Consider the following 23,648-nt stretch of genomic DNA (forward strand, 5'->3'; position numbering starts at 1 on the left):
GCACCATAATTGCAGAATCCTATGTAGAGTGGTGTCTGTGCTCCAAAAAGCCCGGGGATACTAAAGAAGAAGAAACAACAAGCATTACCCAGCATGAAAAGGGTGCAGTCATTTGAGAACGCATAGAACAATTCCCCAACGACGACATACGTCTACAATGTCTGCTGTTATTTTTCTTTTGGGGGGGGTGTCTGTAAATGAGCATAAGTAGACCATTTAGGGGTAAGCTGGACAGCAGGTATATAGTCAGCCTATGGCTAGCACAGGGGACATTTAGACCAAGGGGCAGCTTGGTCTTGCCACACGAATAACACATTTGGCTGTCAACTCACTCATTGTGCATGATCCAGTTCAGCCCAAGACATACTTACAGAAAGAGCCTGTATAGAAAACCAATACATAGAGCACAGGGGGGATCCAGTCATCCTGTAAAACACTTAGGGGTGTGCTCACTTTTGTTGCCAATGTTTAGACATTAACAGCTGTGTGTTGAGTTATTTTAATGGGAAACAAACATTTACACTGTTATACAGGCTGTACACTCACTACTTTACATTGTAGCAGTGTCATTTCTTCAGTATTGTCACATGAAAAGGCGTACCTAGATTTGGCATGTGGCATGGATCCTGTATGTGGCACCCCTCCCCCACACACACAAAAATGAATGTTGGCAAGAAGATTTATTTCACACATTTGTAAACTATGTCAACTGTTAAAAATGGTAAAATATGGTACAGCAAAACTCCCATCACTATAGACCGAGCAAGACATTGACGGTAGTGCAGCATAACCGTATCACTATACACCAAGCCAGACAATGAAGGGGTAGGCCTCTGCCCCTTTAGCAGCCTGCCTGTGCCAACCCTGTCCCCCTAAACAGCCTGTCTGACCCATTTCTGCCCCTGAACACACACTCATTCATTCATTCACCCATTCACTCTGCCACAACCCCTTACCTCTCCTGCAGATTTTCACGGCCCCGACGGCTAACTAATGTGGGCCCGCAGCTTAGCACTGTGGTGCCCCGGACACTGTATGAGGGCAAGTGTACTTTCATAAGCCAGCGTGAGACGGCCATTGGGCCTCATACACATCTGTCCGGCCGGCCCCCAGCTCACGGGGCAACCCCTGACGAGTGGCACCCGGGGCAGACCTACCCCCCTTAGGTATGCTACTGTTTAAATATGATCATCTGTAGCACATTTTAGGCTATAAATCAAAAGCTGTTGGTAACCACGATTAATATTTCACAGCAGTATGACACAGCTTTAATTACAGTAACTGGCCTACATAATACATTATATGGTAAATAATAATGAGACAAACTTTTTTTTTTTACAAATTTATTTACATATTACAGTATAAAAATGCCAGTGGTGTTCCTATTTACAAAACATGCAAACCTCAGCATAAATTTGTTAGCACTTTACATGAATTTACAGTACAAGTAAAAATACATTTTATATACATACATTGGCCTCCCGTTCAGGGGTAGGCTCCAACATGGCTCATGGTGGACATTTACTGGGTTATGTGGGTAATATGGGTAAACTGTAATTGTAATTTAATGATGTCCTATGGACCTTCACAACCCTTGCCACACCACTTTGCCTATCCCCGCTCCCATTTTCCAAACACTGGGAAGCCATTGGCCAGAACGCTCCAACAATCTTTTCTACAAAATGAGAAATGCCTTCAAGATTTACACCGGAAAGACTACTTAAGAAAAATAAACAAGTCAGTTCTATGAAGGAAGGCGTCATAGCTTCTAAGAACCTCATTCTCTGTCCTGCTACCAACAAACCTCGAAAACATTCCAAATGCATTTTAACGATAACAGAAACAAATATGTTTATAGTACATTTCATGTGTTTGAACAGAGCAGACAAAAATCACAATGTACTAATCTCAATACTGTGGTCGCCCCAATTACAGGAACCATCTGTACCTTCCCTTTATGTAGCAAAGTACAGAAGGGACATTTATGTCAAAGAAGGTCACAATAAAACGTCAGAATCAGAGGTTTAGCTGTAATGTAAGGAAGTTTTAATTTACCGAGTAAAAGCACATGAATACGCATCTAGAGAGGATAAGGACCCAGAATCTCCTACCCCCCCCAACATATATAATGGAGCTTCATTTCCAGAGGGACAACTGCTTCGACCAAATGTTTCAACAAGTTTACCGTCTCGCATAACTTCAACATTTCTAGAAGTGCATTATGACAGCAGTATGACAAGTGTCACACATTACGCAAATCTATTCTGCATACACAAACTAATAACACTAACGTTACTGGTTACACTGAAGAGGCTCGATCGTACACTTCTTGTACTATTCTATACAAAGGCAAACTTCGCAGAAGTTTTATTAAGCAACATTTTAGGTTTTCAACACTAGAATTTAGTAAGTTATAGCTAAAATAGACAAACACTAGGTCTACTGTACAATACATTTCATCGTACGTGCTGAAGGTCTTCACATAAATATTTTCAGTACAAATTAAACCAGTATGTCCATTAGAAACATCGTGACGCGCTCTAGACGGTTTTGGCAAAAAACAATCTGTCTGGATTTTATATACCAAACATCCAGAGACCCACATGTTGGCATTCAATGTGTAACTGTAGGTCAGTTATATTCAGAATATAACGTGTTCGGAGAGCTCCTGTTTTTAGAAGCTCAGATGCTGCCTTGACTGTTCCATTTATGTGACGACGATGATGATGACGACGACGATGATATTCCAAACTCGTCAAGTCACCTGAATATACACAGACCCGTGCCGGCGTCATGTATGGAACAGTTCAGGATGAGAAAGGCAGGGGACTTTCAGAGCTGCAGCGTGTAAGTTATTCTGCTTCCTAAAAGTTAAAGGAGACACTGTTAGCGTTCGTTATCAGATACATGCAGCTATGGGGTTTATTCACTAAAGGGTGTGTTGGAAGAAGAATTGTGGTTTCCACTCTCTCACTTCACTATTCATTATGAAGGGCCAACACTGGCTAGTCTCTCCTGCAAGAGAGGCTGAGGTGGCGCTGTATAACGTATAAGGTAGAGAATGAAGAAATCGGAAGGATTCATTATATACTATACAGCAGAAACTCATAATGTATAATAAAATCAAGGCTCTGAAACACTCTCCTGCAAACTCTCCCAACAACCCTCCATTTAATTATATAAAGTATGTATTAGTGTGCCGTAGATTTTTGTGAATTTTCCCCAAATGTATTTATTCAAACATAGCAAGAGTGTTTTACCAATTAGTTCATTATAACTGAATTACATCCTATTATCTTTATAGGTCACCTGCCATCATAAATGCCATAGTATCCTTTTATGTTATATACATTTCAATGTAGATAGAGTGCTACCCAGACAGCTAGCAAACATTCAAATGAAAATGTACCTAATATTTATCTTCTTGTAAGATATAAAGCTACAAAAAGCTTCCAAATGGACTGTGTTTGCATTTACTGCGGTTCCATAGTTTGTTAATGTTATAAATGTCGTATTGTAGCTGGAAATAGCTAATTTTTAATGGAATATCTTCATAGGCGGACAGAAGCCCTTTATCACTCCTGTGTTCCAATGGCACATTGTGTTCGCTAATCCAAGTGTAAGAGGCCAATTGATCATTAGAAAACCCTTTTGGAACCGTGTTACAGCTACAAATGTCCTTGTTGTCAATAAAGACAGCTTAGTGACCTCAAACTTTTGACCAGTAGTGTATTGATCCTCTCAAAGCATGCAGTTTGCGTGACTGAGCAACACTTAACTCCACAGAAGTATTCCGGCCAAATTCTCAAGCCACTCAGTAGTAGTCGGGGGGACACCTAAGGCTAGGAATTTAGATCAAAAACGTAACTGAGGCTCGGAGCAAATAGTTTTGTAAAGCTTCACATCTTTGCTCTGGGGCTCAGTTTAAACAAAATGGGAGTTATTTCCAGTAAAACTGTTTATCACCTGATAAACATTCCTACTTAACCAGTGCAGCACGTATCACAAGGATTGAATAAACTAAAAATATAAAACAACCGCAGACATATTGTATGCGAAGTGCCCACTGAATTCCAAATACAGAACGTGTTATAATTGGCTGCGTTTGTAGCTGCGACAACGTAATCGGCCATTAACAGGAGGCATCAATCAGTACTTTCGAGATCAAGAAGAAATATGGAAGAATCTGGAACTGTAGAACATATTAAAAATAACACAAAGAGATTAACTGGAGAGAAGGGAAAATAAGAAGAAAGATGATCTACTTGGAGCGTGTTTAGACCAGAATTGGGTAGATTAAGAGCAGACACAGAAGTCTGTGGGGTTTTTAAAAAGAGAACCTCTCGAAAGAACCAAACTGATTTATATGAGCCGATGTCAAGTGGGATTAGAGGATAGCGGGTTAAGAGGAAACACGATCCAGCCATTGCTTCTGGTTTCATCTGTGGGAGATGAAATGGATGAAGCTCGCTGTTCTTAAAACTAAATACATTCAGTAAAGGTAATTTAATAAAATTACAAAAAAAATGTATTGTGATTAGTCGACTCCTAATGTTCTCATACATGTGTTTCACATCAGCAGCATTAACCTGCAAGACTGCACATGCGTTGACCCTCTGAGTGCCAGCAAGGTAGAATAAGAGAAAGCCAGGTCTGCTTTTTAATAATCTGTTTATCATCTCAGATGGTTCATCAATCTCTTTAAAGATATTCAAATATTAAAATTTCTAAAAAGTTAAAAATGATGAGCTTTCCCCATCTTGTTCCATAACTGATGTTACCATTTATTCTCAATAATACAGCATCCTTTGAGAAAAGACCAAAGAAGTTGATTCATTTGGAGAGATTATGTGTAATGGATTAAGTCGCATCACCTGTTTATCATCTTCGGTGTCTCCCTGTTCCCTTGACTGCTTCCCGTCAGATGGATGTCCGGCCGCCAGCAGTAATGATTCCAGGTTTGTAGAAGACTCCAAACTCAGAGACGGTTGCTCATAGGTCTCCCCGCTCACATCGTGGTCGCTCGACACGTGCAAAACGCTTGGCTCCTGGGTCTCTGTATCTCCTAGCGTAGGCCCCAGATACGGCTCACAGACGGAGCTGCTATCTCTGCCAGATCTCTGCATTAAAGGCCGGGTTTCTGCGGGATCTCCGCAGGCCGGGTGTGAAGTTGATCCAAGAAATGTTGGAATCATTCCTGATACAGAATCTACATTCCTGGGGAAAGAAAAAATAAAATTGAAAAGATGTGGCAAAGGAATGGCTTAATGAAAAAAACAAAGAATTGTTACACCAAATGAACAAGGCTGTATTATACATTCACTGCCTCTCGGATCCCACTCCTCATGTAAATCGAAGGGAGCACCGGCAACCTTTAGAGCAAGCCCAGTATTGCCATTTGTGTACCAGTCCATTACAAAACAGAATTACAGAAAGGAATTAAACTAGAATACCCATAAATGGGACATGGAAAGGATCCAGCCTTATTAATCACATTACATGAATTATGCTACCCCCCCCCAAATCATCAAGCCACCCTTATATACAAGTATTCTGCCATATGTCCATTTATTTGTAATCCATATTGGTCTAAAACGTTGCATAGGGATCCCCAGCCTATATATAATATTTACATTTTACACAAACCTATGTCCATCAAAACTTCGCAAAGGTTTAAAAATACCTCTCATATAAAGTGCCGTGGGAGCGGAACATGCAGCCATGATCCACGCTGTCTTCACAACACAAGGATGGTATCAAGTGTACAGGGCCTAAGGTGCAAACATTATTATTAATAACTTTTATTTCTATAGCACCATTCAGTAAAACATCATATCGGCTTCAACAACCGAAGACTCCGAAGCAAACTCTTCTCAGTCTATGCACATTTTCTATTTATTAAGCATTGCACTAAATACGCTTATTCTTATTATAACTAAAAAACACGTCATCAGTCTGTGGTGTCAGGGGCTTTAATTCAGTTTTGCTGATTATAATGTAACAACGTGAATTTTTACTTTGTGTAAAGAGACAAACTATAATCATATGCACCGTAACACAGACAATAGCCAAGCTTCGTGATAACACATGTAACACATCAATTAATCTGGAACCAGCGGAAGCCATCAGAAGATAAAAATTGCTCCAAAATATATTAATGTACTTTTCCTAGTTTGGAAGCCACATCTTACGCACGTGATTTCCATCCTGCATAGCTTGCAATAACGCAGTCAATTTCCTACAAAGGGTTTGTGCAATTGCTGGAATACAGCTATACCTCACATGAAGAGGACGCCAAAACCAAGTCAAAATTCCACCCGTTAACTAAACTATCCTCATTAATCTCAGCAAACTCAGAATTCTGAATCCCACCAAACTCCAAACACACAAAAAAATAACGTTAGCATAGGCACATATATAATTTATATTTAACTTTTGATATTTCTGACTTATTCTGCTTGGCCATAAGTATAAGGCAGGGAGAGGATCAGATGATTGTATGCATTGGTCCACATTAGAACATCATGCTAACTTTCTAATGTGTAATCAGCCACACAGTCTACATTGTAAGTAAAACAAGCTATACAAGTAAGCGTGCAAATAAATAATACAATAAACAAAAACATCTTACCGCACGTCTGCGACTGATCTTGCTTGCACCGGCAGCACATCCTGTGCCTGTGTTCATTAAATTGCGCTCCGTCAAAGCACGACAGCTCTGATCCAGTGTACTGGAGCTCCTGTGATCTGTTTGACCCTATATAAAGCGTCATAGAAAGTATATTTCCGTGTTACGAGTTTATTCTTCATGTTCATTGAGTTTCAGTGCATTTAAGTCCTCCTCCAGCCGTCTCTGCTGGAAGCAGGATGCATTCCTGAATATGCTTCCACCCTCAGTAGAATCCCATTCCAATCAACAGGAGCTGAGCTCCCTTTGAAATGAGTGGTATTAGCAGCAGCCAAGCCCACGTATGCCAATTGAACGCTGATGTTTTGCTAGCACATATGTGGCAGGCTGCTGGAAATGCATAAAAACACATTATCGAGTATAATACTTACAGCCTGGCTTCTTTTCCACAAATTGTCTTTTACAATAAATGACAGACAGGATCAGCAGGGCTAGGAGGACCGTGGCCAAAGCACTACATATCACCGCAGCCAGGGCCGTGTCCCGGGGGCTCGATGCTGTTGTGGTGATCTTGTCGACGATTGGGGTCCTCTCAAAGTTTATATTACCTGTAGAAAAACAAACTTTGTAACTTTCACTCCATCTGTGTTACCAAAACAGGCTGGTTATTTTCACTACTGCATTAGATGGCCAAACTCTGTACCTGCGCGTTCAAAATCAGTGCAGCCAATTAAAACTTACAAAAATAGAGGAGATCACGTCTCAACCACATACAGATATCAATCTTAAATAAAATGACACCCATCGCAACATGTACTCAATATTTTTTATAATTAGCTGATTTTTTAAATACAACAGATGTAACTTGGCATCTTTTTTCAATACAAAATGTAACATACATGCCTAAAGAAGCAGAAGTTGGGGGAAAAAATGCTTTAGAAAGCCACATTTCTTTGTGAAAGAAAGGAATTAAAATTAGACACTTTTTTTTTTAAAATCTCAAATCCAGTATTTAACAATCGCGGTTGCAGCAGCATTTACTTCCCAGCGCCATTTGACGTTTTTATCTACCACGTAATAAGCAGCTTTGCTGAGACAACACAATCGCTTCGGATCTGCAATCAAATACATATTTTCAGATGTGGCCAAAATCCAGGGTTCACGGGAAAACCACAGTTTCCAAAGCGTGCTCTGAAATCGAACTATAAAAATAAGCGGCGCACCACCGTGGAAACCAAACACCGCGCTCACAAATCCACTACCAAGTAAGCACATTCTCCTTCCTAACACTACATACTTTAACGGAGCCGGTTTTTAAATAGCCAAGTGAGCCGTGACAAATTAATTTGCAGTCCAACATGCTGTTATTGTGCACTGAAAGATGGGTTTTAAAGGTATGCAATAAAATAAATGAGCTTTGATCACGGTCACGAGCATCAAAGCCAGAAGCAATCACTTGAAAACCGGTTGGCTGATGTGAAATAGCGTGTTTCTTTAGGGGAGGCCATTTATCAGGCATTCCTGTCGGCTGTTCCACACGGATACTTTCGATATTTGTTTAGTTTGGGTTATAATCCAGCGCCTCGCTTCATCTCTCTTATGAAGAACTTCACAGAATTAGGAAATGAAATTCAAATGGGGTTACAAACTCTACTGACAGGCATACAGTTCTTTCCAAATAAAACTCTGCAATCACATTCTAGGCAAATACACTCCAGCCATCACAAGCGCTTTAATGGATTTGGTAGCCGAGTGGCCCCTTTAAACAATCGTGTTGTCCTCCCCCACTTGCAAACGGATGGAGGGACTCTGCAAAACACCTCCATGTTTGCCTTTTCCCCAGCTCTTTGGCCAGTCATGTCCATCACAGGCTCAACAAGGGTTCCGAGAAAATTCCTTCCTGCTGTTAAATGGCCGCTTCCAGCAGCCAATCAGCAGTGCAGAAACGGGACCACAGAGAGTTGTTGCACTGCAGCGCTAAAGCTTCAGCTTTTCCTAAAGCGAAGTAATTTTATTTATTTTAGACATTGACGAATGCATATGAAAGTACTTAAAAAGTAGTTGAATAGTTGATCGTTTATATATTTTTTTGTAATAATTATATATATATATATATATATATATATATATATATATATATTACAAAAACAAACACAGTATAATAATGTTTCTTTAGTAGAAAACATACAACTTCATAGTAGCAAAGCTTTTGATTAATAGCAGCAGCAAAAAGCCAAACACAAAACACATGCACCATGTATATATAGTATATTATTCAATTTCCACACTTGAAACGGTTTGGCGGTAACTTAATATAGTTTGTGCACATTACTAACTTAACGCCGCCATCAGTCACGACAACCTATACTACGTTTGAAGAAAATCTCGGTAGGTCAAAAAATAGCTTTGAACGTCAAAAGTATAGATTTTTATGGCCAGTGACATGTGGGCCTAAGCAACGCTAAAAGCTTAGGTTTGTTTAATAAATTCAAAATTGCATATGAAAAACACCAAAATTTGTTTATTATCTGTAATCTTTGAATTATAAAATGGTAACAAAAATAAAGCAAGAACAATGCTAAAAAGGTATAATAAATAATAAATGCTTGCACCCTGGGAAGAATGTCGAACTCAAGACTAACACTGATCTGAAGAGACAAATCCACTCCATGATATTTCCAGATCATTATTCCTGTACCGGAAGGGTACCACGGGACACAAATCGTGGCATACCGCTCCAATCTGTGTTACACAAAATGCCCACGGCTCCCTGGCAATTGGGCAACACAGTGGTGTACAGAATTAAAGTGAATACGTAGTCCTTTAACACGCTGATATTTCATAAGCGGCGTATAGTATGGCCATCACATACACTCGGGGAAGCACCCGTTCCCCGAACCAGCGCCGAGCTTACTGGAGGCGAGATTATCACGTGCTGAACACATCTCCTGCATGGAGAGCGGCTGGGGTGGGGGAAAGCAGCAAATGCATATGGGGGGATTCTACGGAAAAAGGGCCACGCAGCCATCGCACGCATTAGAGTTCACATGATGGCTGGCGTGTTCCTTTCATTAGGAGGGATAATCTTGCATAGCCTGAAAACAAAGTTAAAATGACTGCGCCCACAATACACATAAAGTACGTTTTTAAACACACTTATTTAAACCTGGACACAATGATACACGTTTATTTCGGAGCATATGACCGTCATACATAAGATTTGAGGAAAAAGCGACGGGTGCACTATTTTCCCCTAAACAGCATATGTATGTTATGCCCACAGCATATAGGTTAAGATGAATTGCTAAAATAGCCGCGGTTAATCGTTAGAACACAAAGGCCTGATAGATGTGTTATTTTTAGTGAATCAAAGTGGTTCTTACTATGTTACATGCAGGTCCCGGTTATGAGCGAAACGATTCCTTTACACAATCACAGTGCCCTTTCCATTCTAAATAGAAACCACAGGCCATGCATGATACGACATGATCAGACATACGCTGCAGAATTATTAGCTTAACCAGAACGCGATACACAATACCTAAAGATAACACATTGTTGGTCTTAGATTATTGATTAATAAAAAGGTCAAAATAGGATCAACCGTAATGAAAATATTTAGATTCGAGATAAAAGCTTAGATTCAACAAATATTGATTCTGGATAAACAGATCATATTTTAGCAAAAACCATTGTTCTTGATGAATATAAGATAAAGTTTGTCAAGTTTTATTCTTAGACATTTTTAACCTTGTACTTTGAATCTTGCGCACATTTTAACTCTTTCACTCTTTCCATAAATATGTTGCACAAAGTAATGCTGTATATACATACATAAAATTATATATATATATATATATATATATATATATATATATATATATATATATATATATATATACACACACACACACACATATACATACATATACACATACACACACTGATTTAGTGTATATATGTGAAAACGGATACTATACACAATTGCAAGCTTCTAAAGTGTATATATGTGTGTGTGTGTGTGTGTGTGTGTGTGTGTGTGTGATATCACACACATTTTTTTTATAAATTTGAATAGAAGACATGGTATGGTAGTCATTGACACGTGCATACAAAGAAATTAATAATTAGATATTATTGTAGTTATACCAATTTATATATATATATATATATATATATATATATATATATATATATATATATATATATACATATACATATACATATACATATATATATATACAATAATAAAGCTCCAAGCATTTTTATGAAAATAGAAAATAACGTTTTAGGGCTGGTTTCAAATCCTTACCACAACATCTGTGCAGTAGGAGAAGAACCCAAATGGCTTTTGTGTTTGAAAAATGTGAGTTTCCACAAGGATTATCCAAGGAGGCTGCCAGCTGGGAGTCAGAACAAAGATAGCAATCAGAGGGCAGAGATTCAGACTGCTCTGTTCAGACTCCAAAACATTCTTCCAATGCTCTGATCCCTGTAACTGCAGCCTTATAAAAAAAAATTACAAAGGACGGTCTACATCAACAAGAAAAGCAAAAAAAAAAAATCCAGTAAATAGCATTTTTAAAAACGCTGTAAAGGTGACAGTAACATTACTTTCCAGCCTGTAATCGGCCATCGGATTTTAATCTGTCCCATTAAAAGCTCATGGTGTTACCACGTCTCAATATCATAGACATAAATATCCATTTTATTTTCTATTTTATTTGGCACTATATTTTATTTACAGAGCGCCATAAGGTTCTATAGCGCTACTACAACAGAGAATAAAAAAATTACAAAAATATTCGATTTAAACACACATTGAGACAGAGGTTCAGAATGAGAAGGGGTGTCTGCTCTTACAAGCTTACATTAAATATTTCAATGTTTTAGGGATCAAAAAACATGATAACTGGCCCTATAACTATAATCCTTGGGTGTCTAGGATTGTTCATTAGCATGCGGGGGATCAGCCAGCTGAACTGGGCATATTGGGGAGATCTGGAGGTCTGCCTGGAGCCCCCTTTTTTGATACCCCATATAATGAATTTAATGATTACAGTTCCGTGTAGAATTTGTGCCTAATGGTAAATTAGATAACAAAATCTGGTTAAGCTGCTGCTATTGGGAAGCATACCTGGGAACTCCCCAACTATGTAAAGGGCAGGGCTACACACAGAGAGGTGGGGCTTGCCGTGTAAGGGGTGGGGCTAGCCCTAAATTAGCTGAGGGTAGAAGAGCAGGCATGGCCAAACGCCTCTCCACTGTCCGGAGAAAATGCGATGGTGACCCGGGGAAAGCATCACTTCACCCAGAGAGTTCCCAGATGCTTTGTGAGAAACCCATCCTCTGGTATCCCAGCAGAAGGTCTTCCCCATCATTGAGGTCCTTCACCATTTATAACATTGGACACAGATATCCAGACACCTGGACGGCACTTTAATAGGCACACGCAAGGGCCTGTTTCCTTAAACAGGACATTATTGTTTTCTACATATCCCCATTAGCTTATCCTCATAAAAGTCCACTAACACATTAAGATGCTGAGCTGAAGTATGTGCCAGTAAATCTCCTCCCTCCTACCTATTCCCCAAGTTATGAATGCTTGGCACACGCATTGTTTGGCTTGACATTACATTTATGGCTTTTGTAATTGGATAAATACACACAGCTGAAGGAGTCACAGAAGCACAAAGAAGCTCTTTAAAAGCTCATTCTTTCGAAGGAGAATACACCGATTGTTTTAGAGCCCAAGAGGAGATCAGACATAAAATGAAATGTGATTCCCCAAACCTCAGATACTGAACAAATACCAAAATGCTGCGACACATGCAAGCAGTTTCAGGCTGCCCTGATGCGTCCGATGCACGACTGCTCCTGCGGTGTATTAGAATTTAGTAAAGAAAAAAAAAAAAAAAATCTTTAACAATGATCAGAAAACTTCTACAGAGAAAACGTGGCTTTCGTATACACAGAGCCAGCGAAAATAAAGAAAAAAAACAAAACTTTAAACGCTAAAAGTGTTAAGCCAGGTTCCTGTCTTAGATAACATTAACAGAATCGCACATGGTATGTTTTTGAACGCAGAAACTTGGCGTATAATACAGTTAGTGTAGGATAGAAATGCAGCACATAGTTAATTTGCCATATGCTTCATTTCACTGAAATACAAAACCATTGGAAGAAGGGGTGCGCGGTATGACAATTACTGGTTACGAGCTGACCAGCTGTATAATGTTAGAAGTGTAGTGTTAAATGTGTAGAAGTCATTTGGAGATTCCAGAGTTCATTGTTGGGAGTGATCATCATCATGCCTTTCTAGCAGCCAACTCTAAAGCTTGGTCCAGTTTTGGTAATCTCTACCAAGAAGGAGAATAAGACAAGCTCCTAACCATTTGGACCTGGGAAGCGGAGATCTATGGAAAAGAGGTGGTTTAAGTAGTAACTGAAGTTCTCTCCCTTCTCCTCACCCCGCCATTAAAAGGCTGTCTTAACCAAAACAACAACAATCAAAGCAACAGCGCAGTGATGCTCAAATGTTTAGACTACCTCTACGCTGTTAATAGCTGATAGATAATCCCCAATTTTAATGTACTTCACTAAAAGAAGGATAAACTAGGAAAGCATCAGCACAAACAAATTTCTAAAAGTATAAAAAATGTAAATATATGTGCCAGCACATTTATTGAAAATGTTAGGTTTGTTTGACAATTAAATATTATTTTTGTGCTATAAAAGGCCTCTGAACGCGAGAAAAGCTTTGTCTTGCAATTTATCTTTCAAGTCTTTACCAGAAAGCTAATAAAGGGATGGAGCAGAGAGGAGGACAAGGACATGACAATGTTTACTGGATTCAATATCCATTGGAAATATTGCCAGGGTCGTAAAAAAACGGAAATTTTTTACTCACCGTAAATTCCTTTTTCCTTAGTCCAGTGGCAGTACAAGTGGGTAGTAATCTTCCTCGGGACAAGTAGAATCTAAAGTGAATAAATAGTTAAAATGTACGCAGCCCCTCCTCCTTACCCATAAAACCCGGCACCTCTCCAGAGATGGCAGTTAGTAACAAGAAACACAGAAATGGATGCAAAAAATAAAGTTTATTATCAAGGAAGGGAGGGAAATCCGTACTGCCACTGGACTAAGGAAAAAGGAATTTACGGTGAGTAAAAAATTTCCGTTTTTCCTGTCATCCAGTGGCAGTACAAGTGGGATGTAACAAGATCCCGGAGAAGGGGGGGAAAAATGCCTAGGAGACAACAGCTCGAAGCACCTTGCGCCCGAAATCCGCCGCAGAGGAGGAAAAGACGTCTAGCCGGTAATGTTGTATAAATGTATTAAACGAGGACCAGGAAGCCGCCTTGCAGATCTCTTCAGGAGAAGCCGAAGCCTTTTCTGCCCAAGAAGCAGACATGGCTCTAGTGGAGTGAGCCTTGACGGGACATCTAAGCAACTCGCCATTGGCCTGGTAGGCCATACGAATGGTGTCAACAAGCCATCGGGAAATGGTAGCCTTTGAAGCCGCCTTACCAGCCGAATGACCAAAATAATTGACAAAAAGGTGGTCGGTGGTACGGAAGGATGAAGTACGCTTGAGATAAATGTCCAAAGCCCTTTTAACATCCAAGGAATGCCATTTACATTCGTCCGGGGAGGAAGGAGACGGAAAAAACGAGGGAAGAACCAATGGTTGATTGATACTCGCCCTGGAGATGACTTTCGGAAGAAACGAGGGTTTTAAATGCAACACAACCTTGTCCTGATGGAAAACAGTGAAATCCGCCGAAGACGAGAGGGCTTGAAGTTCCCCCACTCTCTTGGCTGAAGTAATTGCCACCAAAAATATCGTCTTGAGGGACAGGATCTTCAATGAAACTTCCTCCAATGGTTCGAAAGGAGCCGAACAAAGAGCCTGCAGGACGAGAGTAAGATCCCAGGTAGGAAAAGGAGACCTTGACGGGGGACGCCGAATAGTTGCGGCTTTAAAGAAACGTCTCACCAGAAGGTGAGAGGCCAAGTCTGAAAGAAAAAAATGGTTAAGTGCCGAGACCTGACCCTTTAAGGTAGAAACGCTGAGACCTGAATCCAAACCATCTTGCAAGAACTGCAGAATAGAGCTGACATTCTGAGGGAAGACCGACAAACCTCGAGCAGAGCACCACAGAAGAAATTTTTTCCAAACACGAAAATAGATCCTGGATGTAGAGCGTCTGACAGAATTCAACAGGAGATCAGAAAGGTCACCGTCAACACCTTGGTTCCGCAGAATCATCCTTGCAAAAGCCAGGCCGTCAACCGAAACATCCGAAGGAGGTCTGGAGGAAGCTCCCTGTCGTCCATCAAAGGCTCCGACGTCGGAAGTTCCCAGGATGCCAAGGTAAGTTGTCTGAGAAGGGCAAACCAACTTCGACTTGGCCAGCAAGGAATGATGGCCAAGACCCTGGCCCTGTCTGAGCAAATCTTTTGGAGAATTCTCGGGATCAAGGCCACCGGAGGAAATATGTAGGCCAAATGGAAATTCCACTGAATTGAAAGACCGTCCAGAACCTGAGGATAATCCAGCCTGTTGAGGGATGCAAAAACCGGCACTTTCCTGTTTTTTCTGGTAGCCATCAAGTCTATCTCTGGAAGGCCGAATCGTGCTACCAAGATGGAGAAGGTATGAGCGGTCAGGGACCATTCCGCCTGAGACCACTTTGCCCGGCTGAGGTCGTCTGCAATAAGATTGTAGCAGCCTCTGATGTGGGTTGCCGAGATGTCCTGCAGATGTTGTTGGGACCACTTCATTAAAACAGAGCACAGAACCTGAAGCTTTTGCGATCGCGTCCCTCCTTGCTTGTTTATGTAAGCCACTGACGTAGCGTTGTCCGACTGGATTCTTACAAAACGACCCTCCACATGGGGCCTGAAAGCCATGAGGGCCAGAAGGACCGCCTTTAATTCCCTGTAATTTGAAGACTGATGAGAATCTTCCGGAGACCAAAGTCCCTGTCTGAAGAGGCAACCTAAATGCGCCCCCCAGCCGATTCTGGAGGCATCTGTGGTTAGAGTTATCCAATGTCGGGGTTGGAATGAGACACCCCCGGAAAGATGGGTTGATTTCTTCCACCAGTTCAGCTGAGATAGAACTTGGCGTGATATTGTGAAGATTGCGTCTAAGTCTTCTTCCCTTCTTGACCAGTTGGAAAGGATCTGCCATTGTAAGGGACGCAGCTGAGACTTTGCCCAATGGACCGCAGGGATGGACGCTGTAAGAACACCCAGGACACTCATAGCCCTTCTGACAGAGCCGGTAGGATTCCTTTGAAGAAAGGAAATTTCCTGTCGTATCTTCCTGATCTTTGATTGCGGGAGGAAGATGCACTGGGAAACTGAGTCCACCATCAACCCCAGGAACTGAATCCTGGTGGAGGGAAGGAGATTGGATTTCTCCTTGTTGATGATCCAGCCATGTTGTTCTAGAAAATGAACCGTGGTGTCCAAGTCTGCCAGAAGTTTTTGTGTAGAGTTGGCCTTGATGAGCCAGTCGTCCAAGTATGGCACGAGAGCGACACCCCGGAGCCTTAGGCTTGCTGTCAAAGGGCACAGGATCTTGGTAAAAACTCTTGGAGCCGACGAAAGACCGAATGGGAGGGCTGTGAATTGAAAGTGATAAAGTCTCTTGTTTACTTGAACCGAGAACCTGAGGAACTTTTTGGACGCTTCGGCCATAGGCACATGAAGATAGGCGTCTTTTAAATCCAGTGTAACCATAAAGTCTCCTCTTTGAAGAATCTGAGTGACCGATTTGATGTTCTCCATACGGAAGTGTTGATAGCGTATACAACTGTTGACCCTCTTTAGATCCAAAACTGGACGGAAGGAACCGTCCGGCTTTGGAACCAGAAAGAGACGAGAGTAGACACCCTGGAATCTGTGACGAACTGGGACCTTCTCTATGACTCCCTTCCGTAGCAGCGTAAGGCATGCTGAAAACAGGGCTACATTCTTGCTTCTCGCAGGATAGGAGGAGATGAGAAAACGGCTCAAAGGAGGTCGAAAAAACTTGATTTTGTATCCCTCCGCAATGATCTTCCGAATCCAAAAATTTTGAGTGGTCTGCTCCCAGGCGTCTCTGAACCATAGCAATCTTCCTCCTACTCTGTCAGAACTTCCTCTTTTCTTGCTTACCAGGACGTTCTTGGAATTTCCTATCTCCGTAGAGAGCGGGAAGACTGGAACGGTCTGGCATTCCGAGAAGGGTATTTACGATTCCATTTGGGCCTTCTATCTTGAGGGAGAGCTCGTTTGGTATCCGACATCTGTCTGATCAGGTCTTCTAGCGGAGCTCCAAACAGCTTCTTCCTCTCAAAAGGTAAATCACATAAAGAGGCCTTGGATGCTGAATCCGCTGTCCAGGATCGTAACCACAGGGCTCTTCGTGCCACTGAGGACAATCCCATAGTTCTGGCCGATAATTTAAGAGATTCTTGTGATGAATCCAACAAAAAACTATTGGAAAGCTTCAACCTATTAAGGAGTCTGGAAATCTCAGAATCTGAGTCATCGGAGAGACATTCTCCCAAGGCGTGAATCCAAATATTCTGGGCTCTAGCCACCGCCGCGCTGGCCATCGTAGCCTTGCACTGCGAACCAGCAGCCTGAAATATGCGCCTGCACGAAGTTTCTGCCCTTCTATCCATGGGGTCTTTAAGACCTGACACCCCTCCGATTGGAATGGTCGTCTTTTTGGAAAGTTGTGCAATCTGGAAGTCCACTTTAGGGGGATCATCCCACGTGTCTTCCCCTTGCAGTTTAAACAGTTGTCTGAACTGTTTTGAAATAAAGGCTCTTTTACCCGGGTGCTTCCATTCTCTTTCCATAAGCTCTGTAAATTTCGGAAGAACCGGAAAACCTTTAACCTTCTCTGAATCTTCCTCTAGCAACAGACGTGAAACCTCCTTAAAAAACTTACGAAGCTCCTGAGGAGGGAAAAAAACCTCATCTTCTGAACTATCACTTGAAGTAGAAAGAGATGAGTGAGAGATTTCACCGGAGGAAAGGTCTGATCTAGATGATGATCTGGACCTCTTGCGCTTATGCGAACTTTCCTTCCTTTTTTCCTGGGAATGAGCAGCAGAAAGTTGAAAAGCTTCAAAGGTCTGGGCCAAGTTCTCCTGGAACCAACCCAGGAAGGAATGCAAATCTTTTTGCTTTTCAGTAGCAAGTTGTTCCGCTGAGCATGAATTACACAATTTCTTACGACAACCATCCGGGAGAGGAGTAGCACACTCTGAACAAGCCATATGCTTGGATTTAGAAGTAGCTTTCCTGGGAGCTGGTGGCCTTTTATCTTTCTCCGGAATGTCGGTAGGAACCGGGCTAGACATCTGATAAGAGAAAACAGAGGTTAAAAAAAAAAAATATAAATTTTTTTTTTTTTTTTTTTTTATATCCGAGGGCAGAGAAAGTATAGAGCCAAGATAAAAAAATCTTACCCTAAACTCCTCTGAACCGTGTGGGGGGGCTGGTGACACGGTAATCCTGTACTGGCAATGCCCCTGCAGTCAGACAGGAAAAAGCGCTTTTTATAGCATTCAAAAATGCCGCCCTCCGGAAGATCCGATTCGCGCATGCTCAGTAGCGCGATCGGATCTTCAGTGGAACGCAACGACACCCGGGCGTGCGTTCCACAGTAATGCGCATGCTCCCGCATCCAAATACAAAAGGATGCATCACAGTCATCTTCCGTAACGCGAACCGCTACGGAAGGAAAAGCCTCTCTCTGCTCACCACCCGGGGAGCAATCGGAGGAAGAGGGACCCCCAGGCAGCAACCCGTGCGCCTCACCAGCAAGTCCGTCCGGAACAGAAGATTCTACCGTCCGTCCCTGAAAGGGACAAGAAAAAAACTGCCATCTCTGGAGAGGTGCCGGGTTTTATGGGTAAGGAGGAGGGGCTGCGTACATTTTAACTATTTATTCACTTTAGATTCTACTTGTCCCGAGGAAGATTACTACCCACTTGTACTGCCACTGGATGACAGGAAAAAACAAAAAACTAACGACTGGACATCTGGGGTCTGAGTTAGACATAATAAGGTGGGAAGTCATCGTTCCAGTGGAGAAAGACAAAAAGCTTTATTCACTAAAGGGAGCGTTGTGCTTTCAACCTCCTCGCTCTACTATTCATTATGAAAAGACAACAGTGGCAAGTTTGCCCAACAAGGAGGGCTAAACCGTGCCTGTAAAATGTAAATGCAATGGGCAAGGAGACTAGAGTTAAATCAGAAGATTTCTTCAAATTACACAGGACCAGCCAAGGGTAATATTTACAGATGTCATTTTCAAACGATTATATCATGATCATTGCAGTCAGGAATTTGGTAGATTTTCACTCACGTTTAGTAAATGATGAACCTTCATCTGTTGCATCTTGACATTTTATGCAACATTTATTTTCCAACCTCAGTAAAAGATTCCAAATGTCAATAACCACTGAACAAAAAAAAATAAGGCCACAAATAACTTATATAAAAACATACAACTAAATCCCCTTTAAAAGGAGATAAGAACCATTGAGCCCATCTAGTTTGCCCATTTTACACCACATCATAGTTTGAAAAAAAAAAAAAAAAAAAACTTGTCTGAAATAAAGCCAATCCAAATTACAACGGGGAAAGGAAGTCCAACCTATTTCACATTTCCTTTTCTGAGCCTTCCAAGTTCTTGGCCTTATTTTTAGAAGGAAAAAAAACAAAAACGGACCGTGCAATACTTAACAAGGACGGCAAATTAGCAAACACTCTCATGGAAAGTTGGCCGCGTACGCTCAGCATTTGGCCACCATGTACCTCTGACTCATCCCCAGCTCCCTGCTACAACAAAACATTTTATTCCTTTCTTTAAAGTGGTCTTTGAAAACAGAAACCAGTTTAAACATTTACCTCCCTGCTGTAGCTTTACAAATCTCCGAGACCGGTAGTGGTGGATAAAAGCGAGGAGGAAGATTTATTGCCATCTGGGTAATAATCAACTTCGACTAGCTCTCAGAATCCCTGATCAAAGTGCTGATATACTCGCTACTCTCTATAAAGCCTTTACCGCAGGAAGTTCATGCCCCTTACAAGTGTTCATGGGCAAACAAAACACATGCCAAAGTATCTCACCATTAAAAAAAGACATTGTGAATTTATGGAGCCCACAGGCATGTACACTACACTTTTATTTGCCACCAAAGCACTTCAATACAGACAAATATTTGTCTTTCTCCTCTATTGAAGGCCAAGACTGAAATCTGATATGTTTGTACTGTCCAGCAATTTATACACTTTGGCTGGGTGTAGGTTATCTTTGAAGTACTATTATTAGAGAGTAGGAATAAGGTGACGGTTTTGAGAGTATTAAGCAGCTCCCCATGGGAAGGCAGCGTAGATGTATCACGACTAAGCCGGGTGTTTATTAAGTCCGTTTATTTTTAGTTCTGCGTTTATATGTTACAGCTGGAAAACATGGCTAGCCCCCTCAATGGTAGAGTGTAAAATGTAAATCAGAGGTCAAAAAGTTCATTTAAATGGTATATCTAGAAATAAAAAACATACATTAAAAAGATAACCAACCACTGGATCTGTAGTTTGGAAAAACCCAAAACATTCTAGAAGTGTGGGAATATATACAGTCACAAATGAGCAATATTCAGACACAAGTAACACCTGCAGGGATCCTTTGACCACTCACAGAGACCATAACCGAAACACAATAAAACATAAGAACAAAGCAGTAGAGGTTAGACTTGGGACACTGGCATGGAGCTTGGGGAGTTGACAAAGATCATTCCACCAGCATAATAGGCAGAATTACCATCAGGAAAACTGTTCATTCTTATTTGAAACCTGGCAAGTTTAAAGTAGGTCTGCAAACTCCTTAAATGCTTACATGATGTCCTTGCCTACATGATTATCGCACCCTGTGTGCTTATTCAGCGCAGGCATTGGAGATGATTTATCCTATAAGTTTTAGATAAAGAAGTGAAAACAGAGGTAAACCTATATCTCCTGAATAATTGCATGCTTAAAACAGAAAATACACAGCATAAGAAAGTTTCTAAAAGGTACAGGTAATCATAAACAAGTCAAAGGAGATATAAGGAACACCACCATTTCAAAGACAAGAAAGAAAATGCCAACTGATTTTAAATCGCTGTTAAACAACATCAAGGAATCAATTCCTGCCTAAATGGTAGAGCACCCTAAGGGCATATGTCATTGTAACGATTTGTAAGACAATGGATGGTTTGGTATTACTGGTTATGATGCCTGCAAAGACGCCTGACAGCCGCCAATCACATTCAGCTCTCTAAGTAAAACACAAGAGGCCGGCCGCTTCGATACTCCAGTTTTGCAGCAGCAGGTAAGATCTTTGATGCATAGAACAAGTGAATAATTGGCCACAAAACAGACAGGTGAAAAGTGTAAACGCTATCATACATGTAATAGTGCGCTCAAACCATCTACAGTCTCTTAAAGTATGACACAAAACATATTAACAGACAAAACTGGAGATACTCACAGTGAGGTTCATAATGAGGCGGTCGGTCTCCACATGGGACACATTCCATGTCTTGAAAACCACCGAGTTTAGTCTTCCTATAGAATCTGCAAAGGAAAAAGTAGTAAAGGGTAGTGTCACAGCACGATGGCACGGTCTGGCGTCCAACTAAAAATACACTGGTAACAAACACATTTACTTATTTAATGACAGAAGATGGCGAGACCACACTTTGGTTCTTCTGCAAAGCCTCAAAGTTTACGTAGAACAACGTGGGATGTACAAAAACAAAAGCCAATTTTCATTGCATACTAAATACAATCTAGAAACTAACATTTATGTCTTCAAAATGTATTTTCTTTCTCAAAGTAAAAACCTGTATCTGTAGAGGTCCATTGGAAAGGTCATTACCAAATCACCACAAGTGATCTTTTTTTATATTCAGTTTAAAGTTAGGGTAAAGAGATGGCCCTGTCTATGCCACTTTTTGTCACAGACCTCATCTTTCATGAAATAATCGCTTACTTTTAAAGCCAGTAGCTTTATAACAGTTAGACTGGTGAACACAAAGCCAAAGCTACGCCAAAGGCTGCAGAGATGACAGATTCACTTAAACGTCTGTCATGTGCAGTTAAAACATTCATGTTAAATACATTCCCCCCGCCGACAAAGTGTGGCTGGCTTCTTGGTCGTGGTTGAAGTTTAATGGAACCACCAAAGCAGCTTTGTGGAGGTTTGCAATGTGTCGTAGGGATGAACAAGTACTGCTGACAACCGGTGCTTTGTAAGTCTGAAGATACAGTTGCAACTACTTGAGTAAACAATCAAAAATATGTACGGAAGCATTCTCTTTTATCCTGATAACACAGCAGAACAGCGATTATACTGTAACATGTACAAACAGTCTACCGCATGCCTTAAAGCATGTCCGTTGTGGGAAAAAAAGTACCTCGGATCTTTTGGAATTATAATATGGCATGAGCGCCATAACAAGCAGCTGTGTCACGAGGCTACCCCAGTAAGGTGGGCACATATGGTGTAGACCCCAGGATTTTCTCTGTAACCGGCAGTTACAGATGTCATAGCAACATCATAATTACAGTGTTTACTAAGGTTTTCTTTTTTCACTTTGTTCCTCCTCACTTTAATGCATACCATAGCTCAGTATCATCTTGTAATTATTATTTTTCATAGATTAAAAAATACGTTCTCAGAAATAATCTGCTGTTCCGGTTTTGAAAACCCTTCTAGTTTTTGCACAGTATAATATTTTTTAAGGCAGCTTCATAGTAGCCATTTGTATGCGTAGCTCTGTTATCTTAACCCAATCTACTACACAGAGATTCTGACTGTGCGTGATGAACAATCCAATGCCTCGTTGTTAATCAACGTAATGGACATTCTGACTAATACATAAGTATTATACTATTGTATTGTATATTGGAGGAATAACTTCATTAGCATTACCATAAAAAAAAAAACAAAAAAAAAAATCAGCTCAGTGTTGTGCTTCAATCATCCAGAATATAACAAGCCCAAGTTTATTAGAACAAAAAAATAAAATAAAAAGTAAAACAGGTTTTTTGACAATGATAACCAACATTTTCCCGAATCCATGGAAGGATTCTCCAGAAACCCCTTTTGCATCTAGCCTGAAGGAGGCTTGTTGGTGACACAGATCTTCTACTGCAGCTTCTCCTTAAGTAAATGTGTACATAGCTATGCATTCTATAGTTGTGAAGCTGTCTGGGACGCTAAACCGTCCCTTTAATATAATATGTATCACTGAATGGCCCTTTACTAGACATTTAATTAAATAGCTACAGCTCTCAGTCATATGCCTTCAAGTTACTTTACATAATACGGGAAAACAGATAATACAATCAGTCACGTGGTCACTAAAACCAAATGATTTCTGTATGTTTTCCTGCCTATCCTTTATACTACAGAGAAATGGGTTAAGAATTTCTGCACGGTAATACTCTTCATACGGTGACCAAGTGATACATGCACAGAAAGTAGGATGAACGCCCAAAGTCTTATAATATTGGCCAATATGCATTTCAGATATAGCACTTCACTTTTTATTTAATGGTTGTGCTTGGTCTACTCACCCGGGTAAGCAGTCTCCGCACAGGGCGTTGCCGGTGGGAGTGCAGTTTGCTTTCTGGTAACGGTTTACCGTAGCACAGTCCAGACAAGGTTTACATTTTTGAAAACCCCAATCGTCTTTAAACCTGTTGGGCCTACACGGCAAACACTGTGCATCCTCTCCATATCCAAAGCCGCATTCCTGAAAAACAAATGTCACAAGTAACTCCAACAAGTTAACAAAAACAACAGCTAATCATCCAGAAAGTCAATAAATATCTGCAATAAGCAGTCAGCAACAACTCTTGGACGAGAGAGAAAATATAGAAGTATAGGGGTTGTATAAATTAAGCAAAACCTAGCAAACAAAGCAAATACAGTATATACAAATATTTAAACTAGCAA

At 40.9% G+C, this 23,648-nt stretch overlaps 1 protein-coding gene across 2 annotated transcripts in view; it reads right to left on the reverse strand.

Moving 5' to 3' along the window:
* Positions 1–2,576: 2,576 nt before the first annotated feature.
* TNFRSF19 (TNF receptor superfamily member 19) overlaps positions 2,577–23,648 on the reverse strand; it is a 36,466-nt gene continuing 15,394 nt past the window's right edge. For both annotated transcript variants that reach the window (XM_053456422.1, XM_053456421.1), the window contains exons 4-10: positions 23,267–23,445; positions 21,174–21,259; positions 7,060–7,236; positions 6,632–6,757; positions 5,684–5,771; positions 4,875–5,217; positions 2,577–2,864 (exon numbers count right to left, since the gene is read on the reverse strand). In XM_053456422.1, the coding sequence (XP_053312397.1) occupies positions 2,853–2,864; positions 4,875–5,217; positions 5,684–5,771; positions 6,632–6,757; positions 7,060–7,236; positions 21,174–21,259; positions 23,267–23,445 (1,011 nt within the window). In that variant the 3' untranslated portion in view covers positions 2,577–2,852. The remainder of the gene's footprint in view (positions 2,865–4,874; positions 5,218–5,683; positions 5,772–6,631; positions 6,758–7,059; positions 7,237–21,173; positions 21,260–23,266; positions 23,446–23,648) is intronic.

This window comes from Spea bombifrons, chromosome 2 (assembly GCF_027358695.1).
Source record: "Spea bombifrons isolate aSpeBom1 chromosome 2, aSpeBom1.2.pri, whole genome shotgun sequence".
Taxonomy (NCBI): Eukaryota; Metazoa; Chordata; class Amphibia; order Anura; family Pelobatidae; genus Spea; species Spea bombifrons.